Genomic DNA, 19,185 nt, shown 5'->3' with positions numbered 1-19,185 from the left:
TAGTGTTGCATGCATAGAGGTTAGTAATAGATAGGGTGCACAAGTTCAATAAATTCAATAAGTTATCAGTTCAATAAGTTAGTAAAATTTTATTTTTATCAAAAGAAATATTTCAGAACTCTGGAATTTTCCACAGAAATATTCATACGAGTGTTCACAGTATCATACAGTATAATCAGTAGTTAGACTTCAAACTGCTAAGAACATTAAACACAACACAATGCAAAGCACACCTAAACAGAAAGCTAGCCCGGATATATCTCAGTTCGCATAGAATTACAACTCACAACAATAATAGCTAAGCAACTACACTCAGGTGTTCTCTCTCCAGGCTTTTATAGTTTTTAACTGTCCACTGAGATAGTTCTAATACCTTCTGCTTCTTGAAATTACTAAAAAGCAATAAGAGTATGGAATTACGGTTACAGCTAACATAATGGTTATTACATTTATTCAGTTTCAATACGTATTGCAGTAATTCAGGGACCAGACTAAAATGCTGCCAAATTTGGTGACTTTTAGTGATTTCGTACCAGATTTGGCAATAAAATCCTTGTCAGCTTGCTGATATCTCGCCATGTTACTGAGATATCCATTTACTCAATGTTAAATGTAATTTGACACTGTATTCTTGCTTTTCAGGCATAGCTTTCTTTTAAAATTTGTTTCATGTTACATTAGACAGCAAAATATAACAATTTCACACATAATTGCACTAAAATTAATTATCTAAGTACAGAATTCATAACACTAGAATTAACGTTGTTGTATGTGTGCATTAACTATATTCTAAAATTAATTATGAGTTTTGCACTTTGTTATAATGATTTTTGGCAGTCGTAATGGATCAGAACATTCGACGTACATAATATACAACATGCATTGTTCAACTTACATTATTACATTGTTAACATTATCTGCTAATCTTGCAGTTTTTATGATGGTATGTAGTTATCATAATATAGCAGAAAAAAGAAAAATCCTCATTTTTTTAAAGACTATTTGAACAATTCAGAACTTAAGTTATCTGTTTGGGAAATGAGTATATAGGTGTTATTCTAAACTCTAAATTTATTTGATGAATTCATGTAGCAAAAATTCTTTGCAATGTGTAAGTCATAAATTCAATTAATAAAAGCTTAGTAGGGTACATTTTCAAGAGCTCTTGTACAGATGAATTTTAGATTATTTTATGTATTTACAGCTTCAGTTTATGGAATTTCACAATGGATAAGACTGCCAAATACTAGTATCTTTACCCATATTTGAATCCTTGGATATGATATATGTTGGGTGTAATATAAATAAATGCTAATTTTTCTCAGAAAGTTATTCTTCGGATAGATAGCCATCATATGCTTTTTCGTAGTCATAGAAATAAATAAATAAGTAAAAAATTGTGGAATTGTTTCTTAACAGACCCTAAACTATATACACATTATTTATTTACTAATTCAGCGTGGTTATGTGTATGATGGCAAAAAACATTTAAACTTAATTAATATTTACTGTATTTCTTTCTACAGTTTTTGTTATTAGCAAAAGCTGTTTTGTGTTGACTCCTCCCATTTTTTCATGTGGTCATGCTAATATATTTTTGTTTAGTATCTTTTCTCCTTAATTTATACCTCAATTTTTTATTTATAGTAACTTTTATGAAATTTATCCTCCATTGTTTCCATTTCAAGCCTTGATTGTTCCTTAGAAATATCTTATCTTCATCATATATGACTGTGATGGCTTTCTCTGTAAATTTCTACTAGCATTTCTAGGTATTTGTAAGAACAATGTTGCTGATAAAGCATGCACAAATTACTACCCAAGCAAAGAATTATTTATTCAGATTGTTTGGATTCAAAATATCCAAGACCTCCATACTCAATATTGATTTTAATTATGAGCGTGATTTGCATATAACTGTACAATTTTGTATGCATGGTATTAAAATTTACTTTACTTTGTACCGTAAGATATGAAATAGTGTACAGATACAAATTTTTGTAAGAAATTAATATTTTCAAAATCCTTTTTCCTTTAGTTTAGCTAAAGACAAGAAGAAGGGGGATAAAATTGTTTTAGATAGTCAAGAGAAGGCTTATTGGCGAGTGCATAGACCACCAGTATGTTTTACTTTCTTTATGTATAAATTTTTTCTTTTCTATAGTGCCGTATATTTTATGCATAGTTTTCTCAATGATTGGTGTAAATTGTAAGACATTTTTTTATAATGTAATCTCAAAGCTTGAGCTCATATTTAATTATATTTTTTATATGCTATATCCGTAACTTGTGTTTGTTGATTATATAGTTAATATAAAGAGCAATTTTTGATTATATAGAACAATAAGTTGATTGGATCTCTTCCTCTTTTTTAATGTCTTTGGGAAAATACCCAATACCAAATACTTAAATAAATTATTTTCATCAGTGAGAAATTAGGTATTTTGAGTATGTTTTAATGAATGTCATTCTAGCTTAGATATACTTTAAACTGGAAATTAGGTGTGTTATCATTCTCTTTATATCTATTTTATCTAAACTGGAAATTATGTATGATATTATTGTATAAAATTCCTCTATGATATTTTTCTATTTAATTTAAATGTTACTTTTTTTAATGGCCTATTTATAAAATAGTTTTGTAATAGCTTATGTAATCACTTTTCTATTTAATTTTAAAGTTTAACTGTTAAAAATGTTTATAAAATTTCAGAATAAATATTAACATAGCGAAGGATCTTTGGATTGATGTATGAAAATTTTTATGTTGCATAAATTAAATGAGTATTCATATTTCTCTGAATTCAGTACTGTTTTCTCTATTATACTCCGAAAATTATTGATTTTCAAGACTCATAAAATTAGAAATGGGGAAAAGCGATGAATTTAATTACTACATGTGCTATCAATAAATAAAAGTCATTAGGCATAAATAAAAGTTACAAAGTATTTCTGAGTTTAACTAGGAACTAAACCATTGTCTAAGCTCCAAGCTTTTTATGTAAACTGCTTAATCAATATAAAATTGTACCCAGGAAATAATAGATATTCATACTAATATCATGAAAGATTTAATTTTGCCAGATTTTCAGTCAGATTATTAAATTATCATTGGTATCTCTCAAAATATTGTCCTATCATCATTTAAAAAATATAATTTATTTTTTATACATTTATTATATTAAGTTTTTATATCTCGAGTTTACTTCTAAATTTTCATATAAATACAAATTAATACTTTTCATGCCCAATGAAAGAATTCATTGTCAATGTAAATTCTTGGTTCTAATTACTGCTTCACATATTTGTATATTAATACACAGTTTTTATCCGAATCAGAATCTGTTTTACTGAGATAGCGATTATTATTTTTAAACTGTAGTTAAATTTTATAATTTAGTACGTGTAAAACTTTTGTTTACTAATAATTACTTTGTAGTATTTATCATAATACACTGTTAAAAATAATACGATTTTAAAATTATATACTCTTATCTTTATTTGCATACTGATTTTGTGTTATGTATATTTTATGATCACTTTCACTACTGATACTAAACCAGTTGAAATAATTATTTTATTATATTAAAAGATTTGGCGCTTACATGTCTTCCCATCAATCGTTTTTAGCAAACAAAAAATTCCTCAGATACTTAAATTTAACACCAAAAGATGAGTGTAACATCACACCTTTATAAGGTTTTGGTTTGGCTTTATGTAACCATAATACTCAGTAAGGCAGCTTTATTTTTATAAAGACAAATTTAAGTTGACTGCCATTTGCCTATTTTGTTTTGCATTTTGGAGGTAGAATAATTATAACTTTGGACTTACCTTTCCATAGTGCAACAGTCATTGGTGTATATTTAAAAATCACTAGACTGTTATACCAATGCACATTTTCATTACATTAAGAGTGGCTTTCAATATAATGGTTTAGTATGGGGAAAACCCCACATGATCCTGTGATACCATGTCAATGAATACTTAAGGGAATTTACTATATTGTGCTTAGTTCACAAGTAAGATGACTATTTGTTGCTATTTCAAATACTGTTTAAGAATTCTGGCTACCAGAATGGATGACCTAAATTTTAATGAATTTGTTATCTCAAAGCTTCAGCTCATATTTAATTAAATTTTTTATAGCTTGTATCTGTTGATTATATTGTTGAATATAAAGTAGTCTTGGATCATCTAACTAACTAAAGAATGATCTGGGGTTTCAAACTTCTACTGGAATGAATGACATAAGGTTGATGGGATTTCCTCCAGTTTTTAGTATCACGGGGAAAATAAATTAGTATCAAATATTTAAATAAATTATTTTCACCCATAAGAAATTTGTTATTTTTTAATTATCTGCATTTCCACCGCATGTGGATATACACTTTTGAAACTGCATAGTTATTTTTCAGATTAGTATTTCTTTTACATTGAATACATTTGATTTTGTAGTAACGAATCATAATGGGACTGCAGAATTTGCTAGCTGATAAAAGAAAGTGTCACATTTCTTCAAAAATATGGTATTTTGTCTAACTATAGAAAATGCAAAAAATTCACATTCTATGAAGCTATGCTTTTTAAGTGACCAAATTATAAAATGATGTACGAAATGAATATGCAGTGTACAAAGCAGAAAGCAAAGTGGTAGAATGTAGTTTGGAAATTGGTTTGAAGATAACCATAACTCATTTACAATAGCTATTCACTTAATGTATTCTCAGACAAAGGAGTATATGTCAGTGAAACTCTGTGAAGAACACAACTATCGATCAGTTAATTACCTCAGAAGTGTGAACATCTTCTAGGAAAAAAGAAGGATATATATATATATATATATAAAATATGCTGAACTTTCTACATTTTCTACTCACAAAAAGACTTAAAAGTTTGGTTTAACATGTATACTTTCACAGTTTAGTAACTACGATCAATAAATAAAATATTTTCTACTGAACTGGAAGGTTAACTTGAGCCTGATGCTGCATAACCAAATACAGATTTTTGAAGCTACAATTTGTTGTCTTCAGTGCAAATCTTTCCACTTTTAATAAACTTGAAAAAAATAACTTGGCTTGAAGCAATACATCCGTTTTCTTGGGTTTATAAAATTCAAGGTCTTCTAAAACAATGTTAAGAATTTTTATTTCTGAAATGTTCATTAATTTAGACGGACTAATATTGGTTATTTTTGGTATGACTGAAAAAATCTAAATTCCATTTATAATTGCCCTTTGATAATTCACCTTTTTATTTTTGTTTTAATATTTGGAATGGAACCATTAATTCCTGAAATAGGAGAAAAAGTCTTTTGCTTTTTTAATTCCAGTAAATTAGCACATTCAGCTGTTATTGCAACCTTGGGATGTCTACGTTGAAATAAATCTTGAATATCAGTGATAGCAGTGCATAGCTAAACTATTTTTATTTTAACTGTGGTTATTAACAATTGAGTGGGAGTCCAATACCTTGGTGTTTGTATCTTTTATGTTTCCAATTTAGTCAAAGTGGGCAGGCAATCTTTACTCAATTCTCTGTGCAAGAAGTTATGAAGTTTAAGTTTACAAATCAAACAAGTGATCTTTCACCTACATTTAGATATTGAGAGGAGTATAAGCAATTGAAGTGGAGTCTCTGCTTTTTGCATCGAGAGGGGTATAACATCAAATCTTTCATTATGATTCATTTCTTTGAATGCAAATTTTGCATATGGAATGCACTATTTGAAGGTTATTTGAATGAACTAGAGATATTTTTATTGATAAGCTGAATTTGCTTAAGCCCTTAAATGACCATACATTTTTTTTTACTTATTATGTGCTTCGCCCTTTGCACTACACAGAAAAAGAGAGATGATCCGGGGAGGTCTTTTTAAAGGAAACTGTCTCGTATACACGTTACACATGGGTAAAACCCCAAAAATGCCCATGCAGCCAGCCCATTTGCCTGAACTGGAACCTGGGACTGAACTACCAGTGTTCATCATCTTTTACCACTCGGCCACTGGTCGGCCTAAATGGCATACTTCATGATAAGCTTTCTAACATCTGATTTCTCTTTTCAATAAACTGCAAAATACATCAAATTCTGTAAGTTATTTGACATGAAAGTCATTTCAAATTGTGTTCTAGACTTTGGATCAAGTTTTTGAATGATAATGTTTATTAACAATATATCCAAATGTTTATCAAAATGTAATAATTCCAATGCTTGTGTTTTTTGTTTTACATGGTGGCCAAACCTTTTGGGAAGTGTGCAACTATCTGAAAAAAAAAAAAAGTTATGCATGTTACTTTCAACTTTTCCAGCATACTAAAAAAATATAAAAAGGTGAAAAAGATAGTATTTATATGCTGATTATGGCATTTGTACTCAAACAACACATTTTTTATGCAAATTTGAGTAGTGGACATTAAAAAAAATAATGCAATAAATAACAAAGGTGTAAACTAGGGATTTATTGTTAATAAACATTTTTAAAGGTTCAGTCAGTTGGGTTATGTATTAAATAAAAATGAATAATTTGAAAAAAAATTAATTCCAAGTAACTATTAAACAGTCATTACTTAATTAATGCAGTTTTTGAATATATGGTTTTGATTACCAAGTCACCTATATTGAGATTAGTTCTTGAAGATGCTAACAAAATTAGGTGTTTCTGGTGCATATCAGCTAATTTTGAATTTATTATGTTCATAATAGGCAACATTTCTTTTCAAACCTATGTTGATCCAAACCTACAACAATGTCTGACAGCAAAATTGTGTAAATTTGGAAAATTGTTTGTTTGTGCAAATTTCCAAAATTCAATATAATTTGGATCACTTGCAGTTGAAATTAGTCCATTAACCATGTTTCTTCCAACTTATTATAACTTCATACCTAGTTAATTGCAGTATAACTAGGAAAGTTTAATCTTTCGATATGAGGTAGGGCCCAGATATTCGGATGATACACCACTCTACTGGAGATAAGTTTCTTATATTTGCTTTCCAGTGTAGAATGTTGCTGTAAGTCAATAATAAAGATTTGGATTTCAGTTGGGCGACAATTAACATCTTTCAGAGAAATTTAATTATTACATTTATTCTAATGTGTTTATATGAGTATCTATCAATGAAGCTCATACAGACAGTATTATTATTATTTCAGATCTTTTAATTTTTCAATAAGCCTTAGCGTGCCAATGTTGAAACTCCGCCATGCCACAATGTGGCTCACGTGCCGCAGGTTGGCCATCCCTGGTCTAATACTTCTTGAAAGTCTTTAGCCAACTAAGTTTGAGATAGTTTATAACGTGTTGAGCATTTCTATCTACAATTATTCTTTTGCCTGCCTATATTTTAATGCTCCTTCAGCATTCAACATGTTATCCTTAGTGGCTGTTGTATATTTCATACCTGGATCTAATGGTGTGAGATGCTCCTTTAGCATCATCTTGCATATTGGTTGTTTCCAAGAGTTCACTGGCATAGACACTTTGGTCAAGAGTCGCACAGCTATCTTCCCTTCTGCTTATCCTAATTGAAAGAAGGTGATGTATTTCTCCCAAGTCCTTGATTTTAAATGTAGCTGCAATATTATCCTTAAATTCCTGAATGATGAATTCTTTGCTGGACATTACAAGATCATCCACATACACACCTACAATTAATTCCTTTTCTTTATTGAAGTAAACACAAGGATCTGCTCTGGATCTTGTTAGGCTCGTTGATTTCAGAAATTTATCGAGGCACATATTCCATTCTCTCCCAGACTGATGAAGTCCATAAAGGCTTCTTTTTAGCAAGCAAACTTCTCTGTGTGTTTTCTCATGCAGACTCACGGGTGGCTGTTCCATGAAAATTGTCTCACTCAGTCTTCCATTTAAATAGGCTGCAGTAATATCGAGTTGATGAACCTGCCAGTCTTGCTCAACTGAGAATGCTAATAAAGTTCTAATTGATTTTGTTTTTATTACAGGAGAAAATGTCTCTTTGTAGTCAATTCCTTCGACTTGGGTGTAGCCACGAGCCACTAAACCACTAAAAAGAATAATAAATAAAAGTATAATAAATAATAAATAAAGATATAAAGCTTTATATCTTTCCACTTGTCCATCTTTGTTAAGTTTTCTCTTGAAGACCCACTTACATTTCACAACTTTCCTTCCCTCTGGCCTAGGCACTATGTCCCAAGTTTCATTTCGTTTCAAATTTTCCAACTCTTCTTCCATGGCTAACTTCCATTTTTCTGCATCTGGACTAGTTAATGCCTCTTCTAAAGTTTCAGGATCATTCTGGAAAGCTTTCTTGGGTGTTTAGCCTTCATATTTCTGTTTCTCAGATTGTCAGCTGCACTGCATTCCACTTGTAATTCCATTTATTTCTGGAGGATTTTCTTCATAAATCTCTGAATTTTCCACGATATAATCCTTTGTCCACTTAGGCGCTGAAATTTGTCTTCTGGGTCGAGTCTCCTTTTCTGGTATATCCTCCACCTCCTTCTTTTCCTGTTGAGGGCCTTCGTCTATTACTTTATTTTCCACTTCATCATCTTGAGATGAATTTCTTCCAGAAACTTTTTGTGGGTGCAATGTTATAGTGTTTCCAGTCATGGAAGGTTTCTCTTCAAATATGACATCTCGGGAACAGATTACTGTACTGGTTTCTTTGATGTAAATGTGGTACCTTTCATCTCCATCATACCCAAGGAGATAGCCCTTTAGTTGCCCTTTTGTCCACCTTTCTCCTCTTCTGAACTGGGATATGAGTATAGCAAGTCGATCCAATGATGCGCATGTGCTTTATTCCGAGTTTCTTTCCCATCCATAATTCATAAGGGCTTGAATTAGGAACCGAAGACTTGCCTGTCCTATTCAATATATAGATTGAAGTACTGACGAACTCTGCCCATAGGAAAGCTGGAAAGTCCACTTCCTCATTCGAGTATTTGAGAGTTCTGGCTATTTCTAGGACTGTTCTGTTCTCTCGTTCAGCACTGCCATTTTGTTCTGGTGTATATGGAGCTGTGAGGCTCTGGGAGATTCCATGCTTGTTCAAGATCTTGCGAACGGCTTGGTTGTCAAATTCTCCACCATTGTCATTGAGTATTTCTTTAACCGTATGCCCTAAGTTCTTAGCGTGAGCTATGAAATTTTCAAGCACATCTTTTACTTCTGATTTGTGCTTTAAGAAAAAAACACTATCGAAATTTGGTGTAGGCATCTTTGAAGATTGCAAAGTAACAGTATTTCCTAAATGACTGATCAAATGGCCCTTCCTGGTTCCAAACTTTAAACGGTGGGATTTTCCGTATACACAAGCTTCACATAATTTCATATCAGACTTAATCTTAATATTCAACTCTTTCTCTACAATGGCCTTTACATGCTTTTTATCTTGGTGACTCCATCGTTCATGGTAAAGTTGGAGAGTTGATTCATTATTCTCGGTCATGTTGATGTCAATTCAGGAACTAAGGTCTTTATCACGGCTTTGAAGAGACCCCCACCAGCATTTCTTGTTCCATGCAGAACTATTTCACCATCTATTTTTAAATAGCAGTCCTTAAATGTTGATTCAAACACACTGTTTTGATTTCTATCTTGAGATGCTAACACAGAAAATAGATTTTTACTTATTTCTGGAACATACCAGACATTTTCAAGATTTTTGATTTGATTCATCCCATTTACAATGGTCATTATCTTGATGGTGCCTTTTCCAATTGCTGGTAATGACTTTCCATTTGCCACAGTGATGCTATGAGGAAGCTTAAATCTTTTGAAGTCTATAAAGTAGTGCCTGTTATTGATGACATGCTTCGGGGCCCCATTATCAATATACCAATCATCAGAATTCGTTTCTGCAGAAAATATTGTATCATCTACAGCTAGAAGTGTCATATTTGCAGCAACACTGTTTTTACTTCCCTTGTTTAGCCCTATATGTGGACTGGGTTTCGGCGGTTTTCCATCAGCTGTCCATTTCTTGCATGTTCTGACCCAATGTCCTCTCTGGTGGCAATAATTACACTTGCCATTGTTTTTCTTGTTAATAGATGATTTCCGCTTAAATTCCGAATTTGCTATCAATGCTTCCTGATCTAAAGTTTCTAAAAAATTTGGATCTTTCCTTAATTCTCTTTCATGGGTGCACAATTGTGTGGTTAATTCATCTAAAGTTCTCTTTTCATCACTAAGAAGAAGAAGTAACCAACTCGATTTGAAAGTACTATAACTGGGAGGAAGAGTATCCAATATTTTACAAATCAACAGCGTTTCTGGCAGTCTGTTTTCTTCCTTATTTTCAAGCCTACTGTTCAGTTCATTCCATAGATTTTTCAATTTTGACAAATGAGCTGCCATATCATCATTTGACCAACTGAATTTGAAGAACTGTAAACATATGTTATAAAGTTGGTTATCGGACGAATCTTCGAATACTTTGTGAAGTTCCAGCCAAATGTCTCTTGCGCTGTCAAATCTCGTTACCTTTTGTAAAGTGTTTTCAATCATGGAGTTCGTAAGAACCATCATAGCGCAATTATTTGCTTTATTAAAAACCTTCATATCATCTCTAAATCTCTTTCGAATCTCTTCGGCGGCCGCATGATCAGGTTCCTCTGGCTTCTTCAGTTTTCCTTCCACGACTTCTAAAGCGTTTTCGTGATAATTTAATACGAACTTAACTCTATATTTCCAAATAGGCCAATCACTTTTTCCGCATAACGGCTGAACCAATATCTTTGCAGCTTCCATTTTTGCGAACTAATTTGCCGACTCACGTAAGGCTTAAGAACTGCCGTGTTAGGCTTACGAACTGCCGGTAATGTTTATCTCCACTTCACTCATAAATTTCCTCGCACAGTTATATCATGCTGGGCCCATAACCTGATGAAGTCTAACGTTAGGAATGGAAATAAATAAATAAGCAGAGATTCATCTAAATTAACATATATTGAAACACAAAATGGCACAAGTACAGTAAATTCTACATGCTAAAGTAAAACAGTGACAACAACTAAAAAAACCGTAAAATATAAAAAGCGTGTTGCCACACATGTTGTAAAATACAAATGGGAAATATAATCACAAATAAAAGTTATTTGCAACAAAGAAATCCAGTTTTTGCTGTGGTTCTGTTATCCACATAAATTCTTCAGCAGCATCGTAAACAACTTTTGGTTTGTGCATTAGCACTGAAGGTGTAATGAATAAGTTTCCTCAGGCGCAGTTTTCATTAAAGAATCATAGTCAAAAAAATTAGCTACGAAATCTTTATTTAATAATCTTCACAGACATTAAAACACTGAATTATTGAAAAGGAGATAACTTACATACAAATGTAAGTCATCCATCTTCAAGCATACCTATTTAGGCAATAAGAAAAAACAGGAACATACTTTGACACCGTACCTGAAAAGAGAAAGTACTAAGTGAATTAGACCTTTGGCCGTGATATAAGTAGCTAGGGTGAAAATCGAATACACTGCACGTAGCTAAGGTGAAAGTCAAATATACTGCATTGCAGGCGAACTTTACTTTCTCTCTCCAATATATATCTTGGTGCACGTTCATTTCGTATGCCTTTCGAGTTTCATTATGCAAAATACCTAAATTTATGCTAACAACTAATGTGGATCCTTTCTTTGTAGCATTTATAACATTTTCTACAGAAGTAAGCTTATGTTTAAAGCAGCTTTCTGCTTGTTCAAAATAGTAAGAGTCTTTCTTCTGTGTTTTGAGGGAAGACCAAATGTTACAAATTAAGAGGAATACAATGCTACTAATAGCTAGAAAACTAAGAATTATTTATTTTATAAGAATTCAAGCTACAAAGCAGGCGCTAATTGAAGCTAGTAGAATAATAATAATAAAAACACAGGTGACCGTTACATCTTTAGAATTTATACTGTCATTACCAAATTTGAAAACAATCTTTTGCTTTTTATTTTAAAATAAGCAGCATAGTGATCCCCAACAGTTGCAGTAGTTCACAGACTGTCACAGAGATTCTAAAATTTCATCTACTTGCAGTATATTTAATAATATGAAAGCTGAATGCGAGATAAAATTATTTATAAAAATAGGAAAGTTGGTCAAACCTGGCAGAAATATATGTGGTCACTCCATTATGTTTAAAAGTTTGAGGAAAAAATTTCTATTATTAATGGTATAATATGTTATATTTCTAATGTCAAAAATACAATATTTTACTTTTATGTATACATGTTCTGTCTGTGTCCAACAAGCTGTACTGTCACCCTATTTAACATGCATTTTTATAAACTACAGTTTATTTCTCTGTTTAGCCTGGTGCTATAAGCTGCCTCGAAAAAACACCTTTAGCAAATCGCAAAGTAAAGAAAAAAACTATTGATGATCTGAAACGTCAAGTAAGACTAGTATTATTTAAATATGTTCCATAATCATTGTTATACAAAGGAATTTTTTGTGAATGTAACACTTTTTTTTCCCCCCTCTAGAGAGCTTTGTTACAGAAGAGTCTTAGTAAACCAGTGGTCAAGGTTTCTCAAATCACTGAGAGGTATTTCTTTTTCTGATAACTTGATATAAACTACAATCTTTTGTTTTTATTGCTCAAGCTATTTTTCAGCATGCTATTTTCTGCTTAAAATATTACTTGCAACAGTAATATTTTGTAAAAGCAAATCTCAGTTTTTTTATTTGTAGTTTGATTATATATGACATATCTATCTATCTCTCTATATATCTTATATGTGTGTACTTTTACAGTTCCTTTTTCCTTTATTTTCTGTAATTTAAATTGCTAATAATTTTAGTTGGTTTCATTTTTTTTTAAAACTGTGTTGAAATTTGTGTGACTCTCTGGGATAAAATTCCTATGCTTCAATATTTTCTTTCATAAATGTGAAGTGCAAAATTATATATATATATATACAATTAAAGTGAACATCCAGATTTTAACAATAAAAACTGTAATTCCAGCTTTGATTGGGGTGTGCGGAAAAAATGTCACCCGGAAAAAAGGGAAAAGGAAAGAATGTCCCCGGAAAATAAGGAACGGAAAAAATGTCACTCGGAAAATAAGGAACGGAAAAAAAGGAGCTCTAAAATCTCGCCAAATAATGTCGCCGATTGGAGATGGGGAAACCTGCCAAACGGGCAGGGTTATAGCGGGCTCTCTTGAGGGAGGTTTTAAGGGTAAGACGTTGAGCTGGCTGCAGCTGAGCAAGGTCATTTCGACAGCAGGTTTTCCAACTTGCCTGCGGGAAAATCGTATGTTCTCCCCCGTGATTTGCTTCACCCGTTTCCTTAAAGAAACCGACCCACCTCACCCGGAAGGAAAGAATTCACAGGGAGCAAATGTTTCTCCTCTGTTAAATAATGATTGCCGGTCTTTAAACTAAATTTCATCCATCCCTAACTGGAAGCTAACAGCTTGTTCACATTAAAGTGTTGATAAATGACGAATTGTTAGTAAAGACGGCACACGAAAGCTGCTAAACAGAACTATTGGCATAGTATAAGTCTGTTATTTTTTATTACGGTTTAACGAATCTAGCAATAATATTATATTATGCATTCCGTTATTATTTAATCTATCCGTAATATGAAATATAATTTTCTAAACACTAATGGTTTTTCATCAGTTAATTTATAAAACGACAGATATTTTATCGTGTCATTTTTTTTCCCACTTTAACGGTTTATCATTAAGTCCAAAGAGATCCTGGAGGACTATTCTTTTCGTTTTGCGATTTTGCGTTGAATCACTATAAACGGCGAATCACTTTTCAAACTGTTGCCACCAAATGTTAGAGTCCTGCATTATACTCGAAGAAATTAAATAATGCAAAATCTGCATAAATATATGCATATTTCTCGCATTGTGATAAAACAACGGTACATAGTCTCAAAACGACATTTTGCGTGGTTTCACTTTCTGCGTTGATTCACTTTTCAAACTGTTGCTAAAAATATTATTGCCATGCATTATATTGTTACGAATTTGGTATTTAAAAAGCTAATGTTAGTTCAATTATAAATTAAATGGTTTTATTTCTCGCGCAGTGCAGCGCGTGACGAATATTAAAAGAAAGCTAAGCCGGAAAAATTAAAAATACAAGAGCGCGTGCGTTAAATAAATAAATATCTCTTTTTGATTTCCAGAAAGTACTGGAAAATTCTAGCGCGTGATTTTTAAAATCTTATAAAAGGAGGAAAACATCTCAGTTTGTAGTAGTTGCTTAGTTTGTTTGTTGTTTAGAAAACTGACGTTGTTGATTATAGCGAATTCGCGGATTAGCGTTCTTTAGCTGTTTTGAGTCACGTTCTATTGTACATTTAAGTAGTTAAAAGATAACTACTGTGAGATATTGTGATACTGCATGATAATTTGAGAAAATTTAAGCATTTCTGTTGTGATAATAATAAATTTTTGTTCATATTTCATCGGACTTGTGCATTCATTTCATAATGAACCCGTACGCACGCAACAATTTTTGGTGTCAGGAGTGGGGTTTGAATGCCAATAACAAGAGGGATGGAAGAACAATTGAGACAGCTCATTACTGCTTTTGCTGTTTTCCAAGAAAAGATGGAAGCTGGCCAAACATCTTTTAAAGAAGAAATTAAAGAGAAAATGGATGCTGGTCAAAGGTCCGTTAAAGAAGAAATGAAATTGGGCCAGGAATCCCTCAAGGAAAAAATGAAAACGGCACAGGAACAAATGAAATTGGGCCAGGAATCCGTTAAGGAAGAGATGAAATCTCTTAAAAATGAGATGAAAGCAGGTCAGGACGAAATGAAAAGAGAAATTACCTGCGTAATAAAAATAAATTTGAGGCTATGGAAGGCAGAATAGACGCGGTTGAAATTAAAGTTGGACAAATAGAAGAAAGAGTTTCTTCGGTAAAAGAACAAGTAGAAGAAAGAATTTCTTCTGTAAAAGAACATATAGAAGAGAGAGTTTCTGCCGTCGAACAACAAATTGGTGATAGGGTTTCTGCGGCCGTCGCTAAAGAAGTTGACAGCCTAAAGAAGTGCATAGCGACGGTAGGAAACAATTCTGAAGGTTTCAAATTTTTATCGATGCCTGCTCGTTCCGTTCTGAAACTATCTACATATGATGGGAAGACCTCCTGGCAGGTGTATAGGACACAATTTTCTATCGTTGCGGATGCGAATGGATGGGATTCCCAAGCTAAGGCCTGTCATCTCGCCGCTTCTCTGAGAGCAGACGCAGCGGATATCCTGCAGACGCTTCCCGAAAATCAAAGGCTAGATTTCGAAGCTCTATCCGGCGCTTTGGAGCTGCGCTTCGGCGAGAAATGTTTAAAAGACTACAGCAGGCTCCAATTAAAATCTCGTCAACAGAAGCTCACCGAAACGCTTCAGGAGCTCGCCACGGATGTTGAAAGGCTGTCACATCACGCCTTTTCGGAGTGCCCGACAGAAACAAGGGAAATCCTGTCCCTGCAATATTTCATCGATGGCATCCGGGACCCTGAAATACAGAAAGCACTGCGAATGGCGGATGTTAAAGATCTGAAAAGCGCTTTAGTGTATGCCATGAAATTTGAGGCAGCCCAGCAAGCAACTCTTAGGGATAGCTACCCAGTCAGAGCTGTGCGAGTCCACGACCCAGGGGACCAATTGATGGCTCGTTTAGATGATTTATCCAGACAAGTCGATGCTTTGATACGGAGTAGCAGTGAGAACAAAGTGGCTGTAAGATGTTGGAGATGTGGTTCTGAAGGTCACCTACGACGGCATTGCAGAACACCCCAGGGCACGGATAATAAAACGGATGAGTTGACAAGACCAGTGAATGCTTTAAGACGGAATAGTGGTGAAACAAAACCGACCCTAAAGTGCTGGAATTGCGGTGTTGAAGGCCACCTACGAAGGAACTGCAGAACTCCCCAGAGCACGGAAAATAAGGCATACGATTTAAACAGACAATTAAATGCCACGGCAAGGAAAAGGACTGACAAGAAAACAAAGTGCTGGAACTGTGGAGCTGAAGGCCACGTACGAAAGAATTGCAGAACACCCCAGGGTACGAAAATTGAGACAATTTCTGAGCAACGACGCAGGAAACAAATTAATGACCATATCAAGAAACGGAGGTTGCCATATAATGAAAAACCCTGTTTTAAAGCGCTTAAGATCTCTATAGTGAGTGGCAACAATAACGGACTGTCCATCAATGGGAATATCGATGGAGTTCCTTGCAATATGATCATTGACACAGGAGCTAATGTTACCATCATTAGGAAAGATTTAGCTGAACAGTTTAAAGATAAACTTATTTGGACGCCATCCTGTGTTACCCTTCAGACTGCGTCTGGTGACAAGATCGACATAACTGGGAAGTTAAACGTAAACATCACGTTTGGAAGTGCCGCCTACCATCACACGGCATATGTGGCGGATATTACAGATCCATGCATACTCAGATTGGACTTTTTAAGGAAATACAATTTTTCCTTAGATTTCAAAAACAATAAGCTGCTTTCAGCATCTGATGTCATGATTATCCATCCTCAAAAGGGATCCTCGCCTGGAAATGTCGACGCCTTGTCCGAAAGATCGAGCTCGGGAAGCTGCCGAAATCATACCAGGGTCGAAAAGAAACTCAAGACTACCAGCTATTCTCCATCCCAGAAGCTCTTCGGTCGAGACCTTCGTCTGCCTTGTGACCGCCTGTTTAGTCGCCCTACGGATGCGCTTTCATCGCCTGAGGAACACATCCAAGATGCCCAGGCCCGGTTTGAGGGGATGCACCGTTCTGCACGAAAGCGAGTCAACTTGGCGACGGAGAAAATGAAGATCAGATGCGACACAAGAGCTACTAGACAGAGATCCAGCAAAGGAGACAAGGTGTGGTTGTGGAACCCAATTCAATGAAAAGGACTGAGTCCTAAATTACAGTCACCTTCGGATGGTCCATATACAGTGCTGAACACGAATGACGTCGTGGTTCGGATCCGTGAGTCTTCGAACTCTTACGACAGGTTAGCTTATTACTATGGCCATAGTACGTAATGTAAATAATTGTAAATAGTATCAGACAATGGTCCTTTTTGTTTATAAATGTGTATTTGATTTGATTTGTATTTAGTATTTGATTTGCATTTAGTATTTGATTTCTATTTAGTATTTGATTTGCATTTAGTATTTGATTTGTATTTAGTATTTGTTTTGTATTTAGTATTTGATAGCATTTGATTTGTTTAAGTTAGTTATTGCATTTATTGTTTATATTGTTTGATATTGTAATGTAATGTTTATGCCTCAGTTGCATTTATGCCACAGTTGTAAGTTTAGCTTCCTGTCCAGGGATTGTACTGCCCGGGACGTGCTGTCCTTGGGAAGGGGGCAGTGTTACGAATTTGGTATTTAAAAAGCTAATGTTAGTTCAATTATAAATTAAATGGTTTTATTTCTCGCGCAGTGCAGCGCGTGACGAATATTAAAAGAAAGCTAAGCCGGAAAAATTAAAAATACAAGAGCGCGTGCGTTAAATAAATAAATATCTCTTTTTGATTTTCAGAAAGTACTGGAAAATTCTAGCGCGTGATTTTTAAAATCTTATAAAAGGAGGAAAACATCTCAGTTTGTAGTAGTTGCTTAGTTTGTTTGTTGTTTAGAAAACTGCCGTTGTTGATTATAGCGAATTCGCGGATTAGCGTTCTTTAGCTGTTTTGAATTACGTTCTATTGTACATTTAAGTAGTTAAAAGATAACTACTGTGAGATATTGTGATACTGCATGATAATTTGAGAAAATTTAAGCATTTCTGTTGTGATAATAATAAATTTTTGTTCATTTTTCATCGGACTTGTGCATTCATTTCATAACGAACCCGTACGCACGCAACAATATTTAAAGAAACTAAATAATGAAGATTCTGCATGAATGCATGAATGTTTCTCGCATTTTTAAAAAACAACAGTACCTAGAGCCATCCAATTTTGAATAACGTAGTACTCCAACCAAACATGAGCACTTGAAATTCCGAATTTGGAATTTGTTTTATTAGCTATTCCCAATTTTGCAAAACTTTAACGAATTTTTTAATTAACAAACTCATCGATTTAAAAGCGTGCAACGGGAACACTGTACGAAAAAAGAAATGTATCTCCAGCGCCCGAAACTGTGTATTGGAAATTCTTAAATTTTGCGATTTTTAAATATTTTGTGATATTGCTGTGGAATTGAATTTTATGGTAAAGTGCGAAGAACATTGTATTTAATAAATAAAGGTACCACACAAAACGTTAAAAAAAATCCTTTTGGGCGCAATATGAAATATGAAAGCTTTCAGATTTTCCTTTAAATAATGAAAAATCTGCATAAATGTATGTATATTTCTCGCATTGTGATAAAACAACGGTACATAGAGCCATCGAATTTTGAATGACGTAATCCTCCTACGAATATGGGCATGTGGAAGACCAAATTTGAAATTTGGAATTTAATTTATTATCGATTTTATATTTTGCAAAACTTTAACGAATTTTTGAGTAACAATCTCAGCGATTTAAAAGGGAGCAATGGCAACACTCTACGGGTGGGAAAAACCTTTTTGTCTCCAGCGCGCGGAATTGTGTATCGGAAATTCTAAAGATATGCTGCGGCATTGCTATTGAATTGAATTTTATGGTTTAAGTGCAAAGAACATGATATTTAATAAATAAAGGTAACACACAAAACATTAAAAAAACGCCCTTTGGACGTAATTGAAAATCTGAAAACTCAGATATTTTTTTTTTTTCCCCAGTGGCGTGGTAAAATGAATCATTAAAAACGAAGCTGAGCTTCTTAATTACATTTTGCAGCTTTAGAATGATACCGCTAATTTGATTATCCAGAACTCGAAGTATTGAATAAATTTGAGTTAAATAAAATTCAAAATTAATGCGAAAGAATTTGTTTTAGCAAATTTCGTGAGATAGATTATGTTCTGCTGTTCTCTAATTTTTAATTAGGACCGTAAAAGAAATGTTTCTTGACGAAGAGGTGAAAACTGTTGAAAACAGTCAATTTCCTATTTATGAGAAAACTTTATTATGACTTTGGAGATTAAAAAGTACATATAAACATTATAGTTCTCATTTTTCATGTTTAAATAATTAGTAAGAAATATGGATTCTAATGCAGCAATTGTAGTGTAATTTTAAATGAACTATTTATAACATTGTTAT

General features: G+C 33.4%; 1 protein-coding gene across 2 annotated transcripts in view; it reads left to right on the top strand.

Annotated features, from left to right (window-relative positions):
* The window catches only part of LOC118203883 (regulator of G protein signaling 6-like), a 208,202-nt gene that overhangs the window by 159,960 nt on the left and 29,057 nt on the right, over positions 1 to 19,185 (top strand). For both annotated transcript variants that reach the window (XM_085813717.1, XM_085813716.1), the window contains exons 9-11: positions 2,039 to 2,120; positions 12,301 to 12,384; positions 12,475 to 12,536. In XM_085813717.1, the coding sequence (XP_085669843.1) occupies positions 2,039 to 2,120; positions 12,301 to 12,384; positions 12,475 to 12,536 (228 nt within the window). The remainder of the gene's footprint in view (positions 1 to 2,038; positions 2,121 to 12,300; positions 12,385 to 12,474; positions 12,537 to 19,185) is intronic.

The sequence above is a fragment of the Stegodyphus dumicola genome, chromosome 3 (genome assembly GCF_044657685.1).
Source record: "Stegodyphus dumicola isolate Sdum_Otavi_A_Nest chromosome 3, ASM4465768v1".
Classification (NCBI taxonomy): Eukaryota; Metazoa; Arthropoda; class Arachnida; order Araneae; family Eresidae; genus Stegodyphus; species Stegodyphus dumicola.
Note: the sequence above shows the minus strand (reverse complement) of the source record. Positions and strands in the feature narration are given on the sequence as shown.